General features: G+C 31.8%; 5 protein-coding genes across 7 annotated transcripts; 4 read left to right on the top strand and 1 right to left on the bottom strand.

Annotated features, from left to right (window-relative positions):
• Positions 1-495: 495 nt before the first annotated feature.
• Positions 496-6,840, top strand: LOC113854557 (non-canonical poly(A) RNA polymerase PAPD5). Of its 3 annotated transcripts, none has more exons than XM_027485609.1 (13): positions 496-965; positions 1,133-1,245; positions 1,325-1,381; positions 1,473-1,568; positions 1,675-1,745; positions 2,273-2,315; positions 2,833-2,913; positions 2,999-3,058; positions 3,283-3,333; positions 3,580-3,677; positions 3,780-3,828; positions 4,649-4,693; positions 6,167-6,840. In XM_027485609.1, exons 1-13 carry the CDS (start codon positions 602-604, stop codon positions 6,623-6,625), a joined length of 1,587 nt encoding a protein of 528 aa, XP_027341410.1. In that variant the 5' UTR covers positions 496-601; the 3' UTR covers positions 6,626-6,840. The 3 variants fall into 3 exon arrangements, with proteins under 3 accessions (XP_027341410.1, XP_027341411.1, XP_027341409.1); XM_027485610.1 differs by having other exon boundaries at positions 2,999-3,065; positions 3,302-3,333; XM_027485608.1 differs by having other exon boundaries at positions 1,088-1,245.
• A 1,765-nt stretch (positions 6,841-8,605) lies between these two features.
• LOC113855486 (dynein light chain 1, cytoplasmic-like) lies at positions 8,606-9,321 on the bottom strand. Its single transcript, XM_027487133.1, has 2 exons — positions 9,052-9,321; positions 8,606-8,773 (listed from the first exon to the last, which is right to left on the bottom strand). Exons 1-2 carry the CDS (start codon positions 9,319-9,321, stop codon positions 8,606-8,608), a joined length of 438 nt encoding a protein of 145 aa, XP_027342934.1.
• Positions 9,322-10,373: 1,052 nt separating this feature from the next.
• Positions 10,374-12,759, top strand: LOC113854382 (thioredoxin 1-like). The gene is made up of 2 exons (XM_027485339.1): positions 10,374-10,676; positions 12,214-12,759. The coding sequence occupies exons 1-2, from the start codon at positions 10,448-10,450 to the stop codon at positions 12,525-12,527; spliced, it is 543 nt and encodes a 180-aa protein (XP_027341140.1). The 5' UTR covers positions 10,374-10,447; the 3' UTR covers positions 12,528-12,759.
• Positions 12,760-15,285: 2,526 nt separating this feature from the next.
• LOC113855282 (defensin-like protein) lies at positions 15,286-15,932 on the top strand. Its single transcript, XM_027486857.1, has 2 exons — positions 15,286-15,398; positions 15,688-15,932. The coding sequence occupies exons 1-2, from the start codon at positions 15,341-15,343 to the stop codon at positions 15,852-15,854; spliced, it is 225 nt and encodes a 74-aa protein (XP_027342658.1). The 5' UTR covers positions 15,286-15,340; the 3' UTR covers positions 15,855-15,932.
• Positions 15,933-21,238: 5,306 nt separating this feature from the next.
• LOC113855216 (RNA-binding protein 25) lies at positions 21,239-26,347 on the top strand. Its single transcript, XM_027486757.1, has 8 exons — positions 21,239-21,877; positions 23,149-23,194; positions 23,565-23,614; positions 23,893-23,934; positions 24,347-24,460; positions 25,301-25,379; positions 25,476-25,547; positions 25,631-26,347. Exons 1-8 carry the CDS (start codon positions 21,294-21,296, stop codon positions 25,676-25,678), a joined length of 1,035 nt encoding a protein of 344 aa, XP_027342558.1. The 5' UTR covers positions 21,239-21,293; the 3' UTR covers positions 25,679-26,347.
• The last annotated feature ends 69 nt before the right edge of the window (positions 26,348-26,416 follow it).

The raw sequence follows: 26,416 nt of genomic DNA, 5'->3' as shown, positions 1-26,416 counted from the left end.
AATTTTAAATTTCTATTTTAGAAAATCTCAATAAAATCTAAGATAGTTTAGGTCAGATTATCCAAATAGAATACTAATATCTTTGAATTAGATAAAATCAATTAAGTACATTGACTTTTCACTTTTCTAAACATCTCATTAGAAATTTTGATATCTTTGGTTTTTGCTTCTAATGTTATGGAAGTGAAAGAAATCTCACTTTGTATGAAGCCAAAATAAAATTGCCTCCATAAATCAAAATTGCTTCAAGAAATTAGGACAGAAATAATAATAATTAAAAAAAGATATAAGAAATATAGGATAATTTGTTTGTAAGTTTGTTGGGTGACATTATTAGGTAGATAAATACCAATTAGATTCAAGTATATCTTCTCTTAAAAGATAAAAAGATGATTTTGTAGGATAATATGTTATTTTATAATTTTTTTAATAATTAAAATAAATAAAAATTAATTTAAAAAGATAAACTGATTTTCAGAATAGGTTTCCCATTCCGTTAAGATTCGGCACTCGCGTTAAAACATAAACCCTAAGAAGAACCCTAATTTCAATCCCAAATCTTAGTATATCCTCCTTCTCTGTTCCACTTCATTGGCTATCAATGGAGGAGCAGGAAGAGCAGCATCTACAGATTCCCGAAACCTTCGTCTACGAAACTCTTAGTCCACTCTCTCTCTCCGCCGCTTCCGCCGACGAGTCTCCAGTTTCCGACCACCGCGAACCCTACTCAGTTTTCCGCAATGAGATTTCCTTATCCACTGTCCAATGCCCTTCGTCCGATTCCATCGCTCCTGATTTCTTCTCCCTCGATGTCGCTGGCGAAGCTCCCGGCCAAGACTCCTACCCCGAGCTGGTCGCCGCACCCGAGCCGAAAACGCCTGCTCTCGCGTCGGAGTCGAGGCTCGAGAGCGGTTGGTTTCGCGGCAACTGCAAATTCAGGAGTCCCATGCTTCAGCTACATAAAGGTACCGAACTGTTTATTGCGTTTTCAAAAGCCGATTCGAGATACTTGGATATTCTTTTCGTGCAGTTTGTGTTTTGAAGAAATTAGTTTGGGCAAAATTAGAATGTGGTTTTATTGTTGTAGATGGTTTTGCAATTTGTTTAGTGATGATTGCTAATTGCTATGCAGAGATAGTGGATTTTTGTGAATTTTTGTCACCCACTCCAGAAGAGAAAGCTGCACGAGACCTTGCTATAGTATCTGTATTTGAAGTTCTAAAACATATTTGGCCTCACTGCCAGGTATCAATTTAGTTATTGCATTCTTTTAGAGTTTTATGTTTCATTATTTCAATGAAGGTTTGTTTTTTGTTGCTCTCAGGTGGAAGTTTTTGGGTCTTTCAGGACAGGGCTGTACCTTCCAACTAGTGATATCGATGTAAGTATTGTTGATATGCTGATACTACTTTTTTCCTTGTGAACGAGTGCGTGGCTGGTTGATAGATTGTTGTCAAATCCTATGACTGCAGGTTGTGATTCTGAAATCAGGCTTGCCAAATCCACAGATTGGCTTGAATGCAATTTCTAGAGCATTATCACAAAGGGGCATGGCTAAAAAGATTCAGGTCTGCTCTGGGTACCGAAATATCAGTATTTTTGTTGCCATGAAAAAAGTAACTAGTGTTGTCAAAGTTTTGAGTATCTGGTATTTTACTTGTGAATCTTTTGCAGGTCATTGGAAAGGCTCGTGTGCCAATTATTAAATTTGTTGAAAAGAGGAGTGGTGTTGCATTTGATATAAGGTTCGGCTTTCTCTCTTTGAATTTTGGATCTTAAAAAAGTTTGTAGCACTGCCACTACTAGAATTTTTTTTCCTTTTTTCTTTTACATGATTTGTGGCTCTGTGCACCATATGAAGCCATTTCATGCCTCGTATAGATTAATCTAACAGTCATATATCAAGATTCTGATTAATTCATTGTGTGTTATTTGCATTTCCATGAGGAGGCTCTTTTTGGTTTTCCTTCCATCATGCATATATTTTTCTTAACAAGTAGCTAAACATGTCTGGGCATATAGCACATAACACATTTTTAGGTTTCTTACCATTAAATATAATATTATCAGTTACTACCAAATGTGACAATTGACAAGTCATGACCAAACTATGTTAGTATATTTGCTTTGTTGTATACTATACATCTGTGCATGGTTATCACATATTTATATTGGATTGTCATGTTTAATTTTGTGTGCCGAAGAACTAACATATTTCAGTATTAAGCTTATGTGATATCACTGATCCACTGAGAAATTGTGATTTTTTCAGTTTTGACATAGACAATGGACCCAAAGCTGCTGATTTTATTCAGGTTTGTTTTTTTTCCCCTTGACTTGGTTTCACGATGCATTTTCTAATTTTGATTTGCGATCTTTTTTGTGTTGTATTTAAATTTATTTTTTATGTAATGTAAACAATATATTATTTCACCAAAATACATATAAGAAATAAAAATAAATCATTACAAAATGTTGAAATTCTTTTGTGAAATCTTCCAGTAATATAAAAATAAAAGCAAATAATAGTGAATTTAATTAAAATATCCAGACAATGTAAATTTTTTCACATTAGTATTTAATCATGGATTGCCATATAGTTGAAAATCATTGACTTTTGTAATAATTACTTTAAAATTCATATGTAGGATGATTTCTAATGATACTTGATAGTGTATTAAAATTAAACTAAATAATATTTCAGTTCTGAAAAAAAAGGTCGCAGAATGAGGCACCCAAAAGACAAACATTTCAAAACACCTGCACTATCATTTTTCTTTTTTAAAATGGAAGAAAAGAGGGTTATTCATGGTTGAACTGCTCAATTTCCAGGAAGCAGTGGTTAAATGGCCACCACTAAGGCCACTGTGTTTGATTTTGAAAGTATTTTTGCAGCAAAGAGAACTAAATGAGGTATGGCTTTTTATTAAATATGTTATTATCTTTCTTGTGATCTTATTCCAGACTGCATAATTGAAGATTCTTATAAAGTATGCAGGTTTATTCTGGTGGGATTGGTTCTTATGCCCTCCTTACGATGCTGATGGCAATGTTGCGGGTTAGTGGTTCTTAAATACACTATCCAAATTTGATGTTTGTTCACCAGCATTCACGATAATGCTTACTTATTCAACATATGTTTCACCTCTGTATCAACAGAAATAAATCAACAACTTTTCCTTTTTCTTTCTAATGCGTTTTAATCTTTGTCACTGCTTAAAACTCAAAGTACCGGTTTTTGCCCATGACATGCTCTAAGTTTGTGACTGTTATATGCTTCAGAATCTGCGCCTGGGCCAAGCTTCTGTGGAGCACAACCTGGGGGTCCTTTTGGTGCGTATCTGCTCAATCTGAACAACAGTTTTGCATTTGTTCCTTGGGTTCCAGACAGTTATATGGGCCTTTTTCCATGATTAGCATTGTATTTTATTTATTTCATTTCTAATATTTTTAAAAAGAGGAAGACGTACAATAATCATATGCTGCATCTCTTTGTGTGGATAAGTATCCCCTTTCTGGGTTGTCAAGTAAGAAATATCATTTGCCATTCTGATAGTGTTCTTTCTTTTTGGACATTAGGTTCATTTTTTTGATTTCTATGGACGCAAATTGAACACGTCAGACGTTGGTGTGTCTTGTAATGGGGCAGGCACTTTTTTCTTGAAGAGTACTAAGGGGTAATAAAGGAATTTGATATAGTTGTAAAGGAATGTTATTTTTAATTATGCTGTATGATTGATTCTAAAGATAATTAAACTTTTATCATTGTCATTGGTCAGGTTTTCAACCAAAGGGCGGGGTTTTCTTATTGGCATTGAGGATCCACAGGTTTTATTTCAAGAACTGCCCTTTGCTTTTTTTTCAGATGAAGAGTTTTCATTTTGGTCAATCAAATAAAGCAAGAAAGTGGACTGTATTTAAGATGGAATTGTCGTTATTTTCCTCCTGCTTTTATTTGCATTTAATGGTTATAAGATTATTTGAAATTCTAGACCTAGGATCATTTTCTTTTTTCTTTTTCCTTTTTTCTTTTTCTTGTGTCATTGGGAGTGGAGATAAGATTGTTGCTCTGTTGAGTTTGTTTTAGTGGGGTCTCAATTTCTGATAGAGCTGCCTTGGACAATTATATTGTATTCTCTACCTCCTAGATCTCGTTTGGTTCTTCCTCTACATCGAGGATATTTGATAATCTTCTTTTTGTCATTCTCTCTCTGTTGAGGTTGCATTCTTTTAAGACCTTTGTGCCTCTTAGCCTCTTAGCTTGATCCCCCAACTGTTTGAAAACAATGAATATTTTGAGTCACTATTTCCATTTCCAAAGCCATTAATCCATTCTTTGTTGGAGCAATTGCTGAATATTTTAAGCAGAAATAGTTTTAAAATTGAAATTGAAGATATTTGCCAACCAAAATTCTAAGAAACACTATTCATAATTGGGCACTAAACTGTGGATTATCTAAGCAGGAGTTAAATATTGTCTTTGAAGTCTGTCTTCTCCATTTTCTGTAGTAAATTCCTTACAATTTTTTTTCTGATATACAAATCCGTATAATATAAAGTGGTTTGACACTAATTATTTCATCAATTTAGACAATTTATTCTTGTACATATAGCTGATTGACTAGAATTTTTCTTCTGGCTGAATCAGGCACCAGAGAATGACATTGGGAAGAACTCCTTTAATTATTTCCAGGTTTGTTTCTCATTCTTAGTAAAATGATATTTAAGATAATATTTTTAGAAAATGTTCTGTTAACGTTTTTAGTGTCAAGAAATTGATGCAAGTATGTTTTCATTTAACTGTTTCATTGAGCTTTCTGTTGTTCTATTCGTGACTTCCATTATTTTTTCTGAAGTTCATTATATTATGTCATGTATGTGTGTCCTTTGTGGAATTTGAAATACAATGATGCCACCTTATGTTTGTCTTTTACCGGAAATTAAGTAAAGTCATATTTATGAAAGCTGAAATTTTGTGGAAGGATTAATTATAATCCTTGCGCAGAGTACACTATTTGTTAATGTTTGTCCTATATTCTGCCTTTCATCTAAGTGAAGAATATTTGCATCAGCAGTGGCAGAAAATTAATTTGATGGTTCATTGCAAGATTTAGAAAATTTTAAACGTCTGCTTAAGAGTTTCTGGCCTGGTTTGCTTCTAATTTTTGTTAGTTCAGCTCATAAGGGGTACATTATCATTATCATATGCTCTCCCTCCTTTTACCCCTTCTCTTTCTATTGTTAAGGCTTAATTGTTCTTTTGAATCATCTACTATGGTCAGCGTAATTTGTTCATGTAATAATTTTTCACTCCAATCAAGTTATCCAAATTTTCTAATTAAACAATTCAAGTACTTTTGTCAGTCACTCATCCAATTACTAATGGAAAAGAAATAATAGACGTGACACAATATTCAGATGTGGCATAAATGTCATTGATTTGGTCATCTAAAAAGATACACTGTAGGATTAAAATGAATCTAAAGGTATGATGCAATGTCTTGATTTCTTTTTATTTTTAATATAAATTAATCTGCTTTAATCTTGCATGTCAGAGTAACTAAAGGATTGTTTGGGGAGGGGAGGGGAGGGCAACATTTATATTTATGATAAATATATTTTAATTTTATAATTTTTTAAATGTAAAGATATTAAAATATATTAGTTTAAACATAATGTATTAATATTTATTTATCATAAATATTATATGATTCTATTATTAAGAAATAACTTTACCCTCACCTTTCTTCTCTTTCAAAAATCTCTTCCCAAACAAATCCCTTCATCTTTTTGTTAACTTAGCAACATTTTATAAAATCTGAAATTTGTGTGCCGTGTTAATATGTGTCCCTTAGCATTAGATGGCAGACCCAGGGAGACTGGTGTTTGGTTGGGCTTACATAATAGCTCTTGTTTTGGCAGTTTCCTTAGAGAACTTCTGAATGAATGCAATTATTTCTTCAAAGCATAATGGGATTGGTTAAATAGCTAAAAAAATAATGCAATTAATTTGTAAAATGGGGAATAATTGAAGCAAAAAATAACAGGAGATCAAAATCACATATAGGTTATAATAAACGGATCAAAGGTGTGACTAAGTCTTATGATATTTGGTGTTCATCTGTATGCAACTGTGGCTAAATGAATTTCTGTTCATTTTTTTCAGATTAGGTCAGCTTTTGCAATGGCTTTCTCAACTTTGACAAATCCCAAGATCATCATGAGCTTAGGACCGAATAGGAGCATTCTTGGCACTATAATTAGACCAGACCCTGTCTTGCTAGAGCGTAAAGGGGGTTTGAACGGGGATGTGACTTTTGACAGCTTGCTTCCTGGTGCTGGTGAGCCATTACAACAACAGTATGGAGATCAGGATATGTTATGCAATTGGCAGTTAGATTATGAAGATGAGCCACTGCCACGGGGAATTGACACTAGTGCAGAGCCTAGCTCACGCTCTTCAACAAAGAAGAGAAAATCTGCATCAAAGGAGAAATCTAGTAAGAAGCTAAAGGAAAACGGGGATTTTAGGATGATCAGGAATGAGAAGAATGACACTAGAAAAGAGAAGAGTATAAAAAAGAAAAGACAGAGAAAACCACTCCTTGGTGATCCATGGGTTTAGAAAGGAACATCGAAGCACAAACGAAAAATCAAATTTGAGTCAATGTTATCACATGACCCAAGGTGCGAGCTTTATGCCTGCCCATGGTGACTAGTGCCTTTACTAATTATTTGAATGAGGGAAAGAAAATAGAGAGGAGAAAAAAAAACACAATGATATTTTTGTTTTGGTTGAAGGGAAAATGAAATAGAAAAGGAGAGAAAAGTTTATTTTTAGAAATAAAAATTAAACTTCTCTTCTTTAATTTTTTCTGTTTTAAATTTTAGTTTTTTCCCTCATTATCTTCCATTCAACCAAACATAGGAAAAAGTGTTGGGAGATCAAGAAGTACATCCAAGATTTATTAAATTTCTTAATACGTTGTCGTTTATCCAATTTTGTTAGGAAAAACCTAAAATCAATGTAACAAGAAAAGAGATGAGATTGACAGAAAATGAGCAAAGAAGAAAATGCTGTGTTGTTTTTCAGCAATATGAATGCAATGACTCAGCTAATATTGATAATTTCCTGTTTTCTCTGCTCCCCTTTTCCTTAACGATAGAACATTAACAGTTTTGACTTGATCATAAAAATGAAATTGAATCCGTTATTTTCTACCAATTTTGTCGTTACTCTAAAAACTGTTTAATTTTGATACGTGATTTAGAAATTTATATTATTAAATAATTTTAGATATTACATTTAAATTAATTATAAACACATAATTTTTCTTTGCTATTATAAAAACAAATAATTTTAAGTTAAATGATAATTTATAATAAAATGATAATGTACATCAACATCATCAGTATATTTTAATTAATTCGACTTAAAAAGAGAAGTTACTTTTCTTGACCCAATTCGCAATCGGGCTATAATTAATGTAAATTTTTTCTGGATGAAGGGTTTTTCTTTTGCCGTAACGTAAAAGTGGAAATGTAACAGCAAACCCCAAAGCACAAGCGCCAAGTCCAAAAAGTAGGGAATGATTCGATCCTTGATGAAATAGGCCACTGGTGAATGATCTTGATTTAATTTGAAAATAAATATTGCACTTTAGTTACTAATACAGAACTTGTGTTTTTTTAGTAATTGTGAACGTGTGCATTATTTTCATGTGATGTGCTAATCAACAACACACTCTTCTTAGTATTGCTTTTATTTTCAATGGGCGAGATCTTATTTTTGATAAATTTAAAATTATATGGCAATTCAAATTGAACTACTTTTTCTAACATGCGTAATGCAAGAGCTCCTTCATCGGGAAACAAGCAGAATAAAACGTAACAAAAAGTCATAAATGATGGACCCCAGGACCAAAACACAGTCTTCCATGTTCATATAAGCGGGACAAGTGAAATGAATGAAATCAAATCTAGCTAAAGTTGAAAAATATCTCAGTTAATTGAGGACTCGTGTAAATTGCAAATTCAAACAGTGAACCTATATATATTCCTCTGACAACCAAAGGGTTTCTCGTGGTCGGTGTTTTTTTTATTTGTTACTACTATATACCTTCAATCAGCATCACGAAAACACTGTTCACTTTTAGCCTTGAGGCTTTGAATGAAACGAATATACGAAAAGCTCAAACCAAATATGACCAATCTTTTATAACCATAGCCTTCCTCACCCATCAACTAAACTCATAATTACATGATCCAATTTGAACACTCAACTTCTCTTCACATGCACCTATGTAATTAAACCCAATGAGGGTGGCAGTTAGTTACAATGAAGTCGTCAACCTTTAGAAAAACATTATCACACATATATAATACTGGTTACATACCCAAAAGCTATATATTAACCATCTAATTACCATTTGTAAATGCAACACACTTTATACAAGGGAACTTTGGAACCGGGTAGGTTAAAGAGTTAACTGTTGAGTTCACACATGGGAAGACCACCAAGTACACAACCTGAGTTGTCATTGGAATCAAGAGTACAATACTATGTATATACGATTAAGAAACACTAAAATAATAAAAAATAATATTAAGTAGGTGGTGGTTGCGTGACCAAGTGAACCTCAGTTTTGAAGAGAAGAACCGAAAGCGAGTCCATTGAGAAGTAGACGAACCCGCCACCCGTGTGACTCACAAACGACCCAAAACTCTTCCCTACCACGCAGTGCCACGCCAATCCATACTTTGAGTCAAACTCCTGAAATTCATACATAATACAGATCAAAATCTTGCTCAAAAGTGTATATCTTATATAGTTAATGAATCAATAAATAAAATATTTTTATTAAAATTTATGTTAAGAGTGTATTATGTCATAATGAAAGTATGAATAACCCTTTTAATAGTTGTTTTTTTTTTTTTAATTTTAATTTCTTAGCCACTCTTCAAGATATTAGTTGGCATTCATTTAAAAATAATAAATGGGTTATACTAAAGATAGAGTAGAAGAAAGCAAAAGCGAGAGATGAGAAATACCTTTTTGAGAGCTCTAGCTAAGTGAGTGTTTGATGGGTTTGGAGAAGGAGGATGAAGGGGAATGAGTGATCCGGTATAGCGCAGAGCATGTTCTTGCATGTGAACAGGCATGTCGGATGATTTCAACCGCACGTTGAGGCTGATAGCAAGTGAGGCCAATCTCATGATTGCATCAGATGGGTTGTGCATGTGCATGTGCATGTGCATGTGCATGGTCTTCTCTTTGGAGCCATGGCCGTGCCTTATGAGCTTTGGTTCTTTTTCCTCCATGGTGGACATGAAAGAGGGTATTAGAGAAGAAGGGGTGTTTTGCATTTGAGGTGGGTAGGTAGGAGAAGTCAAAGAAAAAAAGGAGAACAAGTAATTGTTCGTGATTCATATATGGTACTGCTTTGTTTTCAACATTGACCAGCTCACTGTATGTGTAGGACATGACAATGAGAATTTCATGCATTTGGTACCACAAGAAAATCAAAACATATTAACTCATTTAATATATATCCATCATCTGTCTTCTCTACACGTTTTTCATTTTTTTAGGTTGTTATTTAAATAATTAATATAAAGATTTTCTTTCTTTAAAAAGTTATGATTATTTATTAGGATTATATTTTTATAATTAAATAAGAAAAAAGAACAAAAAAAGAGAGATTTGGTGAGAGTGTGTATCCTGTGAGATTTTGGGGTTAGAAATGTTGTGTTATTGGCAGAGTGGATTTTGAACCATTTTGGGGTTTACCAGTTTAGGTTGGGATTACTGACACAGGACAGATTAGGTGAGTTACGATGTCTGAATGTGTGTATACTTTTCAGTTGGGAATAAAACACCATTTACTTTTTTAAATTAATGAAATAGTGTTGAATTAAAAACACAAATCTTATAATTTAAAACAGAAATACTAATATTGTTAATTGTAAGTTTGATAAGGATATTATTGTTATTTAACTATTATAATATCTTATTCACATTTACATATAAAAAACTATATCTTAGAAACATTCAAAAAATGCCTAAACATTATTTAAAATAATGTGTCGGACACCGACATAACAGTTAAAGACATTGTATTAACATTATTATTATACTCAAGCAAAAAAAAAAATTATTATTATAAAAATATTTTATGATTTTTTACTATAATTTAAAGAAATATAAATAATAATAAAACAAATGATGGAGTAAAAAAAAAAGGTTCTATTTCCACAACTACGAAAGAGAAAGTGAATGTGTTAGTGTAGCAGCACCTCATCCACACAATAATAATAATATCTTCTAAAATAAAACAAAATATTAAAAAAAAAGAAGAATTTCGTCCAATAGTCTTGAACTTGTCTTGCGCATTCATCACAATACTTCCACTTCCACAGTTTGCTGGAGCTGTGATCCTCTGCATCTATGGCCACCGTGCAACTCCAATCCCTAACCCTCATTCGCTCCTCCGCTTTCCCTTCCCTCACCGTCTCGCCTTCCATCTCCGCCTGCCGTAACCTTCCCACGTTGCCGCGCTACGCCGGCCTCAGACTCACACACGCCGCCGATACCCGTTTTCCGAGTCGCGCCGCCTCGAAAACTGCTCCTCGAAGTGGACGCGTCGCGTGTGAGGCTCGTGATACCGCCGTTCAAGGTCAGGATCCGATTTCGTTGCGAATTGAACCAATAATTGTTGAGTTATTGTTTTTTATTATTATTATTTCGTTGCTTTTAGGGTTGATTTGTTGTTTAGGACTTGCGAGTGAGTTTTGTGATAGTTTGGTTGTGGTTTTGTTGATGTTCTGTGTAATTTCTTGCACACTTTCCGCTGGTGTAGACGTTAGAATTATGCTAATTGTTTGAGCCTTTGAGGATGTTGACGAGTGAAACTAAGAAAACTGCTTTATTTATTTATTTATTTATAAATTCGGTGTATTTTTTGAATTCTGAATTTAGTTGACACTTAATATGTTGTAGATCTAGTGCTTTCGTAGTTTTTATTCATAACTTGGCACATTTCTCCAAAGTGAAGTTTTGTGGGAAAATGAATAGGAGAGCTAAAGTAGTTTGAGAATTTCTCATATTTGATTTTGATTACATATTTGTTTTATAATTTAACTATATCTCTTTTGGTAACATGACTATTTTTACAGTGTTAATGTATCATGCTTGTAGTCATGATTTTACCAAACAATCAAAAACTGCATCACCATTTAAGGTCACTCTGGGAGTCTATTTCATTTTCTTCTGGCATCTCTTTCTTGGTTCTATAATCTCTAATGCGGAAGCAAAGTACAGGGTTACATGTCTCCATGAATTTTAAATATGGTTTTATGCAATCCATCTCCCTGCTTGTCTAGTCTGTATTGTATGGTTGAGTTTACTATCTTAAAAGTTGAGCTCCTTTTTTCACTGTCAGAAATGACCCCTTGGGGGTGTGGTGTTTCGTGAAAAGAATGGGTTAAAGTAAGATTCGTTTATGCTTATTATCAGTAGGAAAGAGAGAAACAAAGAAGCTCTTTTCGAATCAGAGTTGGAACTCTTGGAAATAGACGAGAAATTGAATATCAGATGTATATGGTTTAACTCCAATTTTCAGAGGAGCTTCTTTTCTGCTCTTATCAAGGGATAGCGCTTTTTTATTCCTTTTTAATTTTGATCTTCTGCTTGTTATAACAATGATTATTGTGTTAGGTTTCGCCGTCATTGAGAAATTTGTATAGGAAATAAAGTCTTAGTCATTAATTGATTTAGCCTTCTCCAGACAAAAGATATGTGGATGGTTTCTATTAGATTTGGGATTAAAGCTTTTTACTGTTACAGTTGTGACAAATTATGATAACTTGTAATAATCTAAATTGATCCAATAATTTTTGAAGCATTCAAGACTGATAGACAAGATGGAATAACAATAGGTTTCTTTTTGGTATGATGCAATTGCAGTGACATTTTACAGACCTTTGACTGATGTCTTAGTGTATTTTCCTTTATTTTGTTTCAATGAGCTTCATTTGTCTGGTATGTAATATGTTCATGTTTTACAGTTTAGCATTACTCATAATTGTACTCCAAGTGAAGCATGTGCATCCTAATTATCTGTATTCTGTTGCCTTACGTTTTCAGAGAATTATTGCATGATTGAGAGAGATACTTTACTGAAGTTAAACATTTTGTATTTTTGGATATTGCAGTGGCTTCTGTTACTGATGCAAATTGGCAATCACTTGTGCTTGAATCTGAGTTACCTGTATTGGTTGAATTCTGGGCTCCATGGTGTGGTCCCTGCCGAATGATCCACCCGATAATTGATGAGCTGGCAAAGGAGTATGCTGATAAGCTTAAGTGTTACAAACTCAATACTGATGAGAGCCCTTCAACTGCTACTCGGTATGGCATTCGAAGTATTCCAACTGTCATTGTCTTCAAGAATGGTGAGAAGAAAGATGCAGTTATTGGTGCTGTGCCCAAGGCGACATTGACCTCAAGCTTAGAAAAATTCTTGTGAGGAGGTAACCGATGAAGGCTTCAGCTGGAAGAAAAGCTATTTTTCTCATTAGCTTCCTCTCATCTAAGCCATATATCTCCAGTTTGGATTATTTGTTTCTTAAATAACCATTACGGTCCTGTATAGTTATGGATGCAACCGTATTTTCGGTTGCTGTAGATTATTATTAGTTACCAAGATGTTCCGTAAAATTGCCATCTATTAATAGTACGCTTTAAATACATTTTACATCTTTGACTTGTGTTTCTTTTCACCTTTCACTGAACATTGTGTGCACGTATGGGTATAAAACAGATTAGATTGCATAAGTATACTAAAAAATATCGGGGTAATACGGATATAAAATGATTTTGTTGGGTTTTGCAACATTATCTTCTCAATGTTGTCAATTATTTTGTTTTAATAGCTTTTAACATTTTCTTTTGTTTCCCGTATACTGCTGTGTGGTTCGCGAGCTCAATTATTTACTGTTAATTTCTAGTTTTAAAATTGGTCTGTCGATCTCGTTTTAGGTAAATGTAACTCAATTTTGATGTTTCTAATTTGAGCTCAACCTACGTTACCCTCTGCTTGACTAGGCTCACTTTTTGGGCAACAAATAGATAGGATCATGATCTTATCCTACTTTTTATCGTGTTATGAAAGAGGGAAAAAAATAAACACACGCACACTCATATAGTAGTTAACCTGGGGTTGTAAAAAGTGAGATCTCACTAAAGGAGTCTAAGAAATGAGTGAAACTAAAAGCCAGCATAAAAGTTCTGAGGTTACATATTTTAAATATATCACTAATATGTATATATGATGATTCAAATTTTAGTACTAACTGTAAATTCCTTAATAATGAAAATCATCCTAAACCGTATAGTATTTCATTAACTTACTAGCAGCTTCAAACCAACTTGGTCTTGCCTACAAAATTAGAGAACACTCCTGCAGCAGTTTTGAAGGCCAATTTTGCAGTAATGACTCTATAAAGCAGCATCGTGGACGCAATAGCGATACTGTTGCCCAAATCTGGTTATACCAAAAAATCCATAATAAACCTAGAAAGAACCAATAATGCATACCTTGTTTCCGTAGACATGAAAATGAAATATTTTCCTTTTAACACTTCTGTTATTATGGAGCGTTAAAATTTTGCTTTAATCATATTAAGATTTGATATAATTCAAAACATTTTAAGGTGTTCACGTGGGGTGGGTAGTAGCATGGCTACGGCAAGAGGATTTTAAAACCTCTAGAATAGTTTAGACAAACACGATTAGCTACCTTAAAATTTTAATATTATGTAATCATTCTTTTGAACTGTTATTGACATTAGAGTTTCGTTAGTGTAGCAAACATTTCCAACTCCGTCCATGTGAAGAAGCATAAAAGCATATGTATTTAGGTCTTCACATAACTGTGAAACTAACAGCTGACTATTGTTTTTATTTCACTTCAAATTTAAAGGAATTATTTGTTACGAAATTAACTTTATATATCAAAAGTGTAGTGGTGCCATACCTCAAGGGTACTTTATATCTTACCAATTAAATATCTTTTGAATGACACGAATTTAAAACTTACGAATAGGAATGTCGTCTCATTCTTTTTCTCTCAACCTTTACTATATTTCATTGTTATATATATCTATCTATGTATATATTTTGTTAATAAATGCATTTTAACTTTTAGAGCAGTTAAATAAGATAGTTTTTTTGAAAAAAATGATTTATTTTATTTTTAATTTTTTTTTCTCCCTTAAAGTATGAAATGGTATTTTCTCTTGGTTGGGTGGTAGCTATTGGATTGGATAACCTAATGAGGTCTTATAATTCTTTTATACTTTAATATTTTGAGCTGTATTGAAACTTTGGTGAATTTATTTTAGTAAATTTTATTTAAATTAAAAATATAACGGACAGTAGGGAAACTATGATAAGAATATTAAACATTTTTAATGATAATATTGATGGGTTTGAGAAAGCTAATATATGGTTTTGATTCACGAAAGGATGAGAACTGAAATAGAGCATACACCCATATAACTTATGCTACATATAGTTCTTATCCTTATTTAATCTTATTCTTATCCTTATAAAGTAAATTCTAGGGTAATGGTGTTGCTTAAACAAAATTTTGCTATTTGTCCACAGTTATCATTTAGGGTAAACTTAAAAGGAAAGAGACGCTGGGAATAACAATCTATTTAGGTATGCTGACTAAGATAATACCGTAGAGTCGTGGAGCTATGTTTTAATTTTCTAATATATTTTATGAATTATTTGCTAGAAATTTTCTAGAATACGCAGAAACAAATTAAATAACAATATATTAGTCTAGACTTAGATAACGATATCAGAATACTCATTAAAAATATATATTAAAAATAAAATATCTTCAATATAACATGTATAATAACAAATATCTGGTTGGAGTAAAAATAACTTTAATAAAAGATAGAAGCAGTATTTGTAATTAATTTAAACAAAAGGTAAATTAATTTAAACGCGTGTTGCGGAGGATCTTAGTATCACCGAGCAATCAATTCAATCTATTAACGATAGGTTCCTGAATGGTACACGGGGCATGTTGAGTGTTCGCCATGATATATTCACAATGTCCAGAATTCAAATGTCCGCTTCTTCTAGTTTCAACTTACGTCTTTTTTCTGCAACTTTATAGTCAAAATTTCACCTTTAATCTCGTTTACTTGTCAACTCCCTTAGGGCTATAAATATGTGTCTTAACACACCACTTATGATCACAACAACATTCACTGTCACACCCATATATCATCATATTAGTGTGTTACCAATTAAGCCATAATGGAGAAGAAATCACTTGCTGGATTATGCTTCCTCTTCCTTGTTCTCTTTGTTGCTCGTAAGCCATTCATCTGATCAATGTTAATTCTATTGCATATGTGTCTCTAGCTCCTTCTATATATATTTATGTATCTGATGTTTTTTATATATGCATAATGTTACATTTTATGTATACAGAGATAGAGATGATGCTCCCACCCACTTAATTTCTAAAAGGACTGTATTTTTAAGTTATAATTTTGATTTTTTAAAATACACTAAAAATATGATTTATTAATATAATTCCTATTAAATATAGTTAGATATAGTTCTGAATCGCTTACAATTAAATGAATTGGTACGTGCAGAAGAAGTGGTGCAAACAGAGGCAAAGACCTGCGAGAACCTGGCTGATACATACAGGGGTCCATGCTTCACCACTGGAAGCTGCGATGATCACTGTAAGAACAAGGAACACTTAATCAGTGGCAGATGCAGGGACGATTTTCGGTGTTGGTGCACCAAAAACTGTTAAATGCAAACTACGCTTTCTCTTCAACAAGAACATGCAGGAGCTTTATAAATAAGACTATATTATACAAATAAAAGTAGCACTGCATCTATGTATTACTGTTTCTTATCTAAGAACTACGTGTAAATGCACTGTGTGCATAACGGATGAGTTATGTACTCTCTGTTCAAGAATAAAGTGCTGTTTTATTGCGAAATATGAATTGTTATTTTTCTTTCCAATATTCTCGTATTGTTCTAATTAAGCACGATCCAATTAATTAGTTGTCACGTCATCTATATGTTTAATTGGTTTGATGGCAAGAGAGAAGTGATATAGTCAACATTATGTATTTAATTAAATACCTGTGCGTATATGTTTCTGTAAATATGAAGGAAAAAAAATCATTTGTAAGTACAAAAAACACGTGAAACAATTTTTTTATTAATTTATAATTTATTATCACTTTTTTTTGTGAATAATATTTTTAGAATAATATGTGTACTTTTTGTAACACTATGATAATGGCAGAGTACTTGTTAATGATTTGTATTGGAATTTTATTAAATTTTATTGAATTTAAAGATAATGGACATTGTGGAAATTATACGATATGTGGATTGTTTCAAGCACTTAGAATGATATAGTAATGATGGGTTTTGGAAAACCAAAATTTGTTAGAGATTCATGAATAATGAAATGAAAATAGACCATACAACCAATATGCCTTCAACAAATGTTATAATTTCAGGATAAGAATGATAGATGCAAGAATTCGTTATTTTTCTGAAATTACTTTTTAGAGTAAAAGCAAACTTAGGTATACAAATTGATTAAATTCGGTCGATTTCAATTGAATTTATCTTTTATACCAAACTCGTTGAGAAATTCTAAAAGAATGATTAGATTAAATTAGTTAATCTGCAAACATTCTCAATGTAATCGTAGGTATTACGTATTATCGCACCGCTTCGTTGAATTCATGGCTAACTTGCTGCACCGTTTCATAGACTTTTCAATTTTTCCTGACGTATTGCACTCGTATAAATCATTGTTGTTTTATAGCTTTGCATTATTATTTTTAAAAAAAAACTTGTTTTTAATAGAATATGTTACATCATTTATATGTTGACGCACATGCACCCATCCATGTATTTCTTAAAATTAAAAAGAAACGATAGGTAAAATTACCCTTTTTAAATAGAATTTGTGTTGATAATATGGATGTCAATGCCCATTTTCCTTCTTTCATATGATCCACCTCTATAAATTGAGATTTTGTTGAATGTCAATAAAAATTAATCTATCAGAAATATGTGGATACCATTAAGGAGAATATTAATTAATTTTGGATGAGACATTAGGAATTAATAACATATATATTCTCTTAACACATTTTTTTATAATTCATCTTTCACTCAGTTAAAATTTATTAAAAGCTATAAAAAATCACGGAACATCACTCTTAAATTAATATTTTTTTTAAAATTTTAATAAATTTTAGTTAATAATAAAATTATATGAATTTTACTAATTCTGATAATAACTTAATGATTATGTTTCATAAAGAATTTTTTTTTTAATCTTTTAATCGCAAAAGATAAATAACATTATTGTGTCATATATATTGTAGGTAGCATCTTATCTTGATAAGCTCTTCGATCGGTCATACATGCGGCTTGTTGTTGACTTTTCCACAAAAGAGTACAATTACAACCCAATATTTGAATTCTGCTTCCTTCTATTAGGGTTTCCATTGCAACTTTATTAATTTGTCATCAGAATTTATGATCATTCGTACTCGTCAAGTCCCTCAGCGCATCACTATATATATGTGTCTAACACACACACCCTACGTAGCATCACTACACATAATCAACATACACAGCAGATAAGCAAATCACTAAGTCATAATGGAGAAGAAATCACTAGCTGGATTGTGCTTCCTCTTCCTCGTTCTCTTTGTTGCTCGTAAGATATTCAAGTCTTCACGTCAATCTATTGCATGTCTCTAGCTATTGTTTTGGGATGCAAAATGTTACATTAGTTCTATTGTGTCATATATACTTTTGCGTTTTGCTCAATGCTCTTTAATTTAACTAGTTATTATTAGCAGAAACTATTGTTTCTAATATTTAATTATGAGTATGTGTTTGATTTGATTAAAAAAAAATATTTATTTTTATAAAACATTTTGAATACCAATTAGTTTCATTTATTTTTAAAGTACTGATGGGAAATTAGTAATTAAACAATGAAATGGTACGTGCAGAAGAAGTAGTGGTGCAAACAGAGGGAAGGACTTGTGAGAATCTGGCAGATACATACAGGGGTCCATGCTTCACCACCGCCAGCTGCGATGATCACTGTAAGAATAAAGAGCACTTAGTGAGGGGCAGGTGCAGGGACGATGCTCGTTGTTGGTGCACTAGAAACTGTTAAATGCAAATGCATATCCAACATATGTATAATATAAGATGCAGGAACTTTTACTAATAAACTACTATATATATGAATAAGAATACCACTTCATCATGTATGCATGTATGTGCATAACGGATGAGTTATGTACTTGCATGTACTTCATGTGTTCCAGAATAAAGTCTTGTTTTCCCAAACAATAATCAACAGTTTATTTCGTAGTTCTCTTATATTGTTCACGTCTTTAATTTCTTTATTCACAAAGCATCAATGACCCAGAAATTTTTCTTTCACAAAAAATAAAATAAGAGTGAAATTCTTATTCCTTCTCAAGAAAACGAATATAACACTAGAAATTAGTTGACATAAAGTCTTTGTTGTCTTCCCTCAATACACGGACTTTGTGAAGATCACGGAAAAGACGAGTTTTGTCTTGATTAAGTAGTTAAAATGGATTTTCGGCGTTGAAATTTGTAGTATTTACTTTGTCGTTCATATATATTGCTTCCTGTTTTTATTTATTTGTTTATATATATATATATATATATATAGACAGAGAGAGATTAAAAATTTTGTTTATTTATTAAATTTTAATATTTTTCTGATTTATTTATTATTAGCCAGTCTTTTCTTAACGTAATTAATTTATACTTTATTTGTTAAACTTTACATGAAGAAAAAATAATAATATTTTTTAAAACAAAAAATAGTAAAACGAACTGAAATTTGTAAGTACTTGAATAAAGAAACATATAGAAAAGAATTCTGACCCCTTTTTCATACTTGAAACGAATACTTTACTTGGATAATCTGTACATATATATATATATATATATATCTGTTAAGGAATTTCAGTATGTAAGAAGAAAGACAAGTTGAATACGTAATTGACTCCTTCAATGCAAAATGTCTTGCAATGAATAAAATATTTTTTTATTTAAATTTTAAATTTATTTTTTAAAAAGTAAAAGATAAAAGTAATTATATAATACACTATATAATATTTAAATATAATTTAATATTTCTATAACAAAATTACATTATCAATCAATTAAAATATATAATTCAAAATTAGGGGATAATATTAAAACTTTTTACACTATTGGAATATTAATTTATTTTAAATATATTATGTAAACATTTTTTACATTTTTATTTATAAATTTTCATATTAATAATAGTTGTTATCTTAATAATTAATATTATAAACTATTGAACACGTGTTTCTCTCGTTCACTCTCGACACTAGTCTTTTTCAGGGTCTCCATATAGATAATGGCATTTATCAAAGAAATTTTTTTTAATAAATAATAGAGTATATGTACCTATAAATATTCAGTTCTTTTATCTGTTTTTGCTTATCTTTCTGATATGGTAGAGTGTGACGCATTTTACAGTGTGATTTTTGTGTAATGGTTTGAAATTTATAGAATTTTATATTAGCATTGCTTACTGTAGTTTTGACTGTGAATTGTAGTGTTTGAGTAAAAAGTTTGCCTACGTGAATTTAGTGAAAAAGAAAAAATAATTTCTATTGTAGTAAAAAATATATTCAAGTTAAAATTGTGAAAAAAATTTAATATTTTATTTTATTCTTTTTAAAACTAAAAAATAAATAAATTTGAAGAACATGCATATAAAAATAATTTATTTTTAGAGAGTTCTTTTAAAAAATGATGAATAATAAAAATTATAATATCTAATATGTAAATTTTAAAATTTTCAATCTTTCTTGATTTACTATACGTTTGAAAGAAAAAAATTTGTTAAGTAAAGATTATTATCCCATAAAGATTTAAAAGTTTCAAATTATATAATTTTAAAGTTGTTTTTTAATTAATTTTTTAAAATTTTTATTTTTATAATTTTTATCGTTATTCTTAATAATCTAACTCAATTTTAAATAATTATACTTTATTAATATTTAATACAAGTGACTCACTAAATGATACATTTAAAATATTTGTTAGAATGATATATGTAAAAAATTTATTTTATAAGTAAATGAGATTGTATATAATATTTACTTATAAGGACCAATTGTACTATGTATATATATAAAGAAGATAAATAAATAATTTTGTATATAATAAATATGATTTAATTTGAATTTTTTTAGAATAAAAATAAGTTACATAGTTTTATATTTATTTTATAAGTATTATATAAAATATTAATATTTTTTTTTTCTCTTTTCTATGACACAATTTTGAGAATGAGAACGATCTCAGTTATTAGACCTATATATGATATTGGCCAAATTCATGCAATGTTTATCTCAAAATAAAATTCAAGTCAAAATAAGTATAGTATTTTATTAAAATTTAATTATATATATTTTTTATAAATATTAATGTCATTTATCTCTTATACTTGACGGTACAATAGAAGACATAGAGGTTTGTCTTACAAATTAAAATAAATAATAATCGAAACATACCGACTGCGTTAGCATGAAACACTCCCAAGCAATAAAGTTAAAAACTTTTTTTTTAAAATATATAAATAAGCTGTGTAATGTACGATATTTCATTTTAAAATAAGTATTATATATTTAACAATTTATTTGCTTCATTTTACTCGCAAACTTTTATTTCTATTGGAAAAAAAAATATTTATATTTTTTTTAATAAAATATTAGACTCTTTATTCTCATCCGAACACAAAGTTCAAAATATTATTTCTTCATCTCACTTTTAGACAATTTTTTCTTCTGATGGACTGATACAGAGGAATTTGAACCTTTATTATTATTATTATTATTATTATTTATCAGATATATATTTTTGTCCACAGTGAGAGAAATTAAAAATAATTATATAGTTCTATTTTTTTTTTTGTCAATAAATTATATAGCTCTTCTAAGTAGGCTTTTATGGTCCACCCATTACCAAATCAGTGGGTCCTAACATCTATTGGGCTTGCGCCCGAGCCCATCTAATCAGAATCCAGTAAATAGCTCTGCGTCTTACGAGTTGTGGACGCAACCCGTTTCTGCGACTTGACTCACTGCAAAACCCGAAGCTGAGCTCGGAGCCAAACATGTCGAGAGATGGAAACGGAAACGATACCCTGCCGAGAAAGGCAGCGAGCTTAGAGAAAGACGAAGCTCCGTCAAAGAGGGATTCCAGAAAAGCACGAGTAAATTCTGATGTAGACTCAGAAACCGACAGAAAGCACAGTAATTCCAGGAGGAAAGCGCGAGGAAGCTCGGATTCTGACAGCGAGAAACCACACAGGAGGAAGAGGAAATCGCGGAGGCGCTACAACAGCGACTCGGATTCCGATTCCGGTTCGAGTTCCAGTTCGGAGGAGGAAGATTCGGAGCGGTCCGGTTCGGAGTCGGAATTGGAATCGGAGAGCGAGGAGGAGAGGAAGGAAAGGAAGAGGAAGGAGAAGAGGAGGAGGAGGGAGCGGGAGGAAGAAAGGGAGAGGAAGAGAAGGCGGAGAGAGAAAGAGAGGAAGAAGCGGAAGAAGGAGAAAGAAGAGGAGAGAAGGAAGAAAGAGAAGCTGAAGAAGAAGAAAAAGAAGGACAAGAAGAAGAAGGAGAAGCAGGAGAGAGGGAAGAAGGGAGCAGTGACAAATTCTTGGGGAAAATATGGTGTTATTAGAGAAACTGATATGTGGTATGAGATTTATTCCCTTTATTATGTATTATGTATTATGTTTATTTATTGATTGAAATGTGAGAGATGAATGTATCTTAGTGATAAATGTTTGAATTGTGGTCATGGAGGCTGCTTAATTGTTTGTGACAAACTAACAATGTTGTTAAGGTTTTGAATTTATTGGCCAATGTGTTTGTTACTTTGATTTTGTATGTGGGTTGTTTGTGGTTGCATGAGGATAGGACTGAGTTTGCAGTTAGTGAGCTTGTGAGTAGACATGGTTATGCAATTTGATTGAAAGATGGTGAGATTGAGCATCATAAGCTTTCAAATTGACTAGAGTTATACTATTATACGAACTTTGGTAAGATTGGTGAAGAACAGTGACAAATAACAGGATTAGAACTTAGAAGTTGTTCTCTTGACAAGAAAAACAGAAAAAGGAGTGAAAATAAGGAAAACAACTCCTCAACAAATTCCAGCATACTCTAAAAAATTATCTTTTCATTGTCTTTTGCTTAAAAGAAATATTAGAATTCAAAACTGTCCTATTTTAACTAAGGGTCTCAGCTTAGTACTGTCTTTGGAACTGCAATCTTAAATACATGCTGAAAATATAGAATTATTCTTTGAAGGAGGCAATGGTTATTGTTAACTTTGTCTTTCATTGTGGGGGATTCATGGACTGTAGGTTATATTTTACTCTCCTGATTGTGATTTCTAATCTTTGGGGTTTTTAAAATTTTGAAACTTGTTGGCTAATGCCATTGTGCCACAATTTCTGGAGTATAGGAAGATGAAACATGTTGGCAAAAGCAAGGTGACTGGTTTTCTCTATTTGTTTTATTTAATGTAGGAGAACAACAGCAATAATTTCTTAAATGGGTTTTGATGAAAGGGTTAGCATAGCCATTTGCTCTTGATATTGACGGTTTGCTCAAGCTATTGTCTCTTGGACACTTTTGCTAGATTTTATGTCTACGAACGCATGTACTTTTCTGTTTTGACTTTATAAACTAAAGTGACTGAAAAAATTCTTAAGATTGTTTCAATGTTTACACGATTTTATGATCATACTTTCAATTTTCTCATAGAAGCTTCAATTTAACTTGAAGATTCATCTCATGATCTTCTCAGATCTTTAAGTAGTAAGGAGAGGTCTTATGGGAGTAAATAAGCAACCTTAGTTTTGAATGAGTCTGAATTTAATAAGTATCTAATTTAGCTTTATATCTTGTGAACTATGGGTCTCTCCATCCCTTCTGTGAGTGATGTTATGAATATTGCAGGACTAAACGACCAGAGTTCACTGCATGGTTGGCAGAAGTAAAGCAGGTGATTATTTTGGTCTACTTTATATATTATGCAATCTAACAATGTATATGACGTTTCCTCTTCATTTTACTTGGTGGTCCTCTTGGTGGCTTCCTTACATCATCTGGGGAAATTTTTTCTATGTATTCTTCACATGGACTATTGATCTTGTTTCTTGCATAGAGATGGTGTCACGAAACCAGATTTTCATAATAATTAGATTAATTTATTTCTTGTCTGCTGGACCTGTTCATTTGGACCACATTTTTTTGTCCTTTAAAAAGAACTGCAGAAAATATTTTTTCATTCTTCTATTGGTATCCTAATTTATATGTTTGTCATGGTTACATGGACCATATCCTATATCTTAATTGCTGCAGTATTTTCACAGGTGAATCTGGAGAATCTGGCCAATTGGGAAGAAAAACAGATGTTCAAAGAGTATGCACCTAAACTTGCTACTCAGGAGGGGAAAAACAAGTCACTTGATGTTTGCTAATTGTTAAGTTCGATATTATGGTAGTATGCAATACCATAAAAGAAAAGGAATTAACATATGTTCATATCAATTTCTTTCATTCTTCCCTTATTGGACTTAATAGAATCTTTGATTAGTCATGTGTTAATTGTTACATTTAATTCTCTTGAAAAAAATTTTGGTTACATATACGGTGTTGATTTAAATGTAAGTTTGTTTATCTCTAATTTCTGATATGCAGGTTCATGGAGGATCACAACACAGCTACCTTTCCTTCCAAAAAGTAAGCTCTTGCAGTGTTTTAGTTTAGCTTATTTTAATCGGGACAGATGTTTGTGCTCAAATTTGTAAAAAAGAAATAATCTAGATGCCCATGTATATGTTATTTGTTATCTAGGAATACTTTGGTCTTTTTATCTAGGAAATACAAATTCGACATGAGACTTAGATATGATAGGGCACGGACATAGATATGAAAAAATTTAAAATTATATGACATGATATGACTACAATACAAAGTATAAAATCAAGATAAACTAAAGTCTTTTATCATGAGAAAATTAATGTTTTAAAAATGACTTGCACTCATTTTCTATCCTGAATTGTGATTTATCAATGTTATTATCTCCTTTTCTTGCAATGATGACATGGATTTAAGATATTGACTTAATCATTTTTGTGGTTTAATGTGGCAGGTACTATGATCTTGATGCTTACTACAGGCGTCAAATGGAAAAAGAGAGGCAAAAAGGTGTTAAGAAGATCCAGGCAACAGAACGTACTGTTTTCAACGATGAGGAACAGCGCAGGTAGAATTTTGTTCATGCTGCTTTTACTTATTTAATCTTAAATTGGTTTGGCAATCTTTTCTTTTCAAATTACATTACACATACTGTTATTTGAAGCATTTTCTTGAGAAACAATAATGTTGATGTTGAATTCAAGAAATAGAATACTGTAATAGGATGTAAGTTACAATTTTGTCAACCTAAGCTCTTGGCATTGATTTTAAGCAACTGAAAATAGTAATTTTTTCTGATGATAACATTTATTACACTTTTATATTCTCAATTTAATAAATACATCTTTCTCAATAAAAGTTTTCACCCTAAGGAGTTTTCCTCCATTAAACACTGCAGAAACAAACCACTAAATAGTGAGCATATTTGCTCTGCACTCCTATATCTATTATTTCTACACAAATGACTGCCACCACAAATAGGCAACTTATTACAATAAATAGAAGCTGTCCTGTAACTAATCCTGCCTTACTAGTCGGAGTCTGCCTTTTAGTTCTCCTACACCTTTAATGGCTAACTCACTGAAATGGATGTATTAGTTTGGTACTATCTTGTTTCATTTTTTATTTTGTTAGATTTTTCAATTAATTATTTCATTTCACTCTTCTGTCAACTGTTTCTCATTTGCAACAATATACTCATACTAAATTATTTGAAGCTTTATTTATAATTGTGTCAGAATGTGACATAAAAATTATCCATCCATAATATAGCTTATATATTTGTACATCAAATTCTTAACTCTCTTTTGGTGTTCTTCAAATGGAACTGTGGTCCACACAGCAAGAATTGTCAATGTTGACCCAAGTTGCTTCATCCTGCCATAATAAATTTTCATTGCACTTTCAGGCAAGAATTGTTGCAAGCTCGTGAAAAGCATAAGGAAGAGCAAGTGATGGTATTGAAACGCTCTATGCAAAGTGGAATGGTTAGTTTTTTTACTGGATTGCTCTTGTGGAAATTTAACTTTCTAGTCATTTTCTTAATGGCAAGGTTCGTTTGTCACTTTGTGCATGGTTTACAGGCACAAGCAATGAAGGAGCAAGCTCAACTCAGGGAGGAGATGGCTTACCAGTACAAGCTTGGAAACTTTGAGGTGAGAATTACAATTACTTGGGTTTTAGCTTTTGAGCGTTAACTCATTCACTAAACTAACTGGCTGCAATTTTATCGCTTTAGGCTGCTGCTGCTATCCAGAGAAGGTTGGATCCTGATGCTGCCATATAGTTGGACATGACTTACTGTAAATTGAAGAATCAGGTGATAGAGTGACGATGATCTTGTCACCGTGACAATCTCATTTTATGCCAGCTATGCATCTTTTGGCATATTGGGTCAGCATTTGCCGCTTGACCCAAAAAAACTGAGTTAGCATTTGCCGTCGAGGAGTTATTTTCCGATAGATGAGTAAATGTTCACTGTTATAACGTATTAACATTGCTAATCGAAGAGTGTTGCTTCTTCACAAGATGGAGATTTTGGCGTTGTATTCGATCAAAGTGACCATTTCAAAACGGTTGAGTCCGAGCTACATGCCATCTGGTGTCCATCCCTCATCACTCGAACAGATTGAAATTGGCTGTGGCATGTGTAAAGTCTCTCGTTGGTGGAAAATTTGTTTTCCCGTTCATCTTTCCAAAAGATCTTTTATCTGAAACTTTTTATTTTTAAGGATGGATTTGGATATATAATTTAATTGAGCACATGTTTAATAATTTTTAAAAGAAATCTTAGGTTAGTTTTCATAAAAAGGTTTAAAAATAGTTACTGGAGACAAATTATTTTCATTAGTTTCTTCATATGTCTCTTCAATATTAGTCAAGGCTTGGGGCCTTTCTTTTGACTGTGTAACGAGTAATAAAGAGGGAAACGTTTTGTACTGTGCGTTGATTATTTTATTGAACATCACTGGCATGAGTATAAATGCATGTAGAATTGGTATTAATAATTAAAGAAAGAAATCGA

This window comes from Abrus precatorius, unplaced genomic scaffold, assembly GCF_003935025.1.
Source record: "Abrus precatorius isolate BTA unplaced genomic scaffold, Abrus_2018 Scaffold11, whole genome shotgun sequence".
Classification (NCBI taxonomy): Eukaryota; Viridiplantae; Streptophyta; class Magnoliopsida; order Fabales; family Fabaceae; genus Abrus; species Abrus precatorius.
This window is presented reverse-complemented; position numbering and strand designations above follow the sequence as displayed.

Bases quoted from the DNA above. Each gene is read 5' to 3' on its own strand.
- LOC113855282 (XM_027486857.1), top strand. From the start codon at position 15,341: ATGGAGAAGAAATCACTTGCTGGATTATGCTTCCTCTTCCTTGTTCTC. The intron at 15,399-15,687 runs GTAAGCCATTCA...TGGTACGTGCAG, and splicing joins CCTTGTTCTCTTTGTTGCTC to AAGAAGTGGTGCAAACAGAG.
- LOC113854382 (XM_027485339.1), top strand. From the start codon at position 10,448: ATGGCCACCGTGCAACTCCAATCCCTAACCCTCATTCGCTCCTCCGCT. The intron at 10,677-12,213 runs GTCAGGATCCGA...TGGATATTGCAG, and splicing joins TCGTGATACCGCCGTTCAAG to TGGCTTCTGTTACTGATGCA.
- LOC113855216 (XM_027486757.1), top strand. From the start codon at position 21,294: ATGTCGAGAGATGGAAACGGAAACGATACCCTGCCGAGAAAGGCAGCG. The intron at 23,195-23,564 runs GTGATTATTTTG...GTATTTTCACAG, and splicing joins GGTTGGCAGAAGTAAAGCAG to GTGAATCTGGAGAATCTGGC. The intron at 25,548-25,630 runs GTGAGAATTACA...TTATCGCTTTAG, and splicing joins ACAAGCTTGGAAACTTTGAG to GCTGCTGCTGCTATCCAGAG.
- LOC113855486 (XM_027487133.1), bottom strand. From the start codon at position 9,321: ATGGAGGAAAAAGAACCAAAGCTCATAAGGCACGGCCATGGCTCCAAA. The intron at 8,774-9,051 runs GTATTTCTCATC...TATGAATTTCAG, and splicing joins TAGCTAGAGCTCTCAAAAAG to GAGTTTGACTCAAAGTATGG.
- LOC113854557 (XM_027485608.1), top strand. From the start codon at position 602: ATGGAGGAGCAGGAAGAGCAGCATCTACAGATTCCCGAAACCTTCGTC. The intron at 1,246-1,324 runs GTATCAATTTAG...TGTTGCTCTCAG, and splicing joins ATATTTGGCCTCACTGCCAG to GTGGAAGTTTTTGGGTCTTT. The intron at 2,914-2,998 runs GTATGGCTTTTT...TAAAGTATGCAG, and splicing joins AGCAAAGAGAACTAAATGAG to GTTTATTCTGGTGGGATTGG.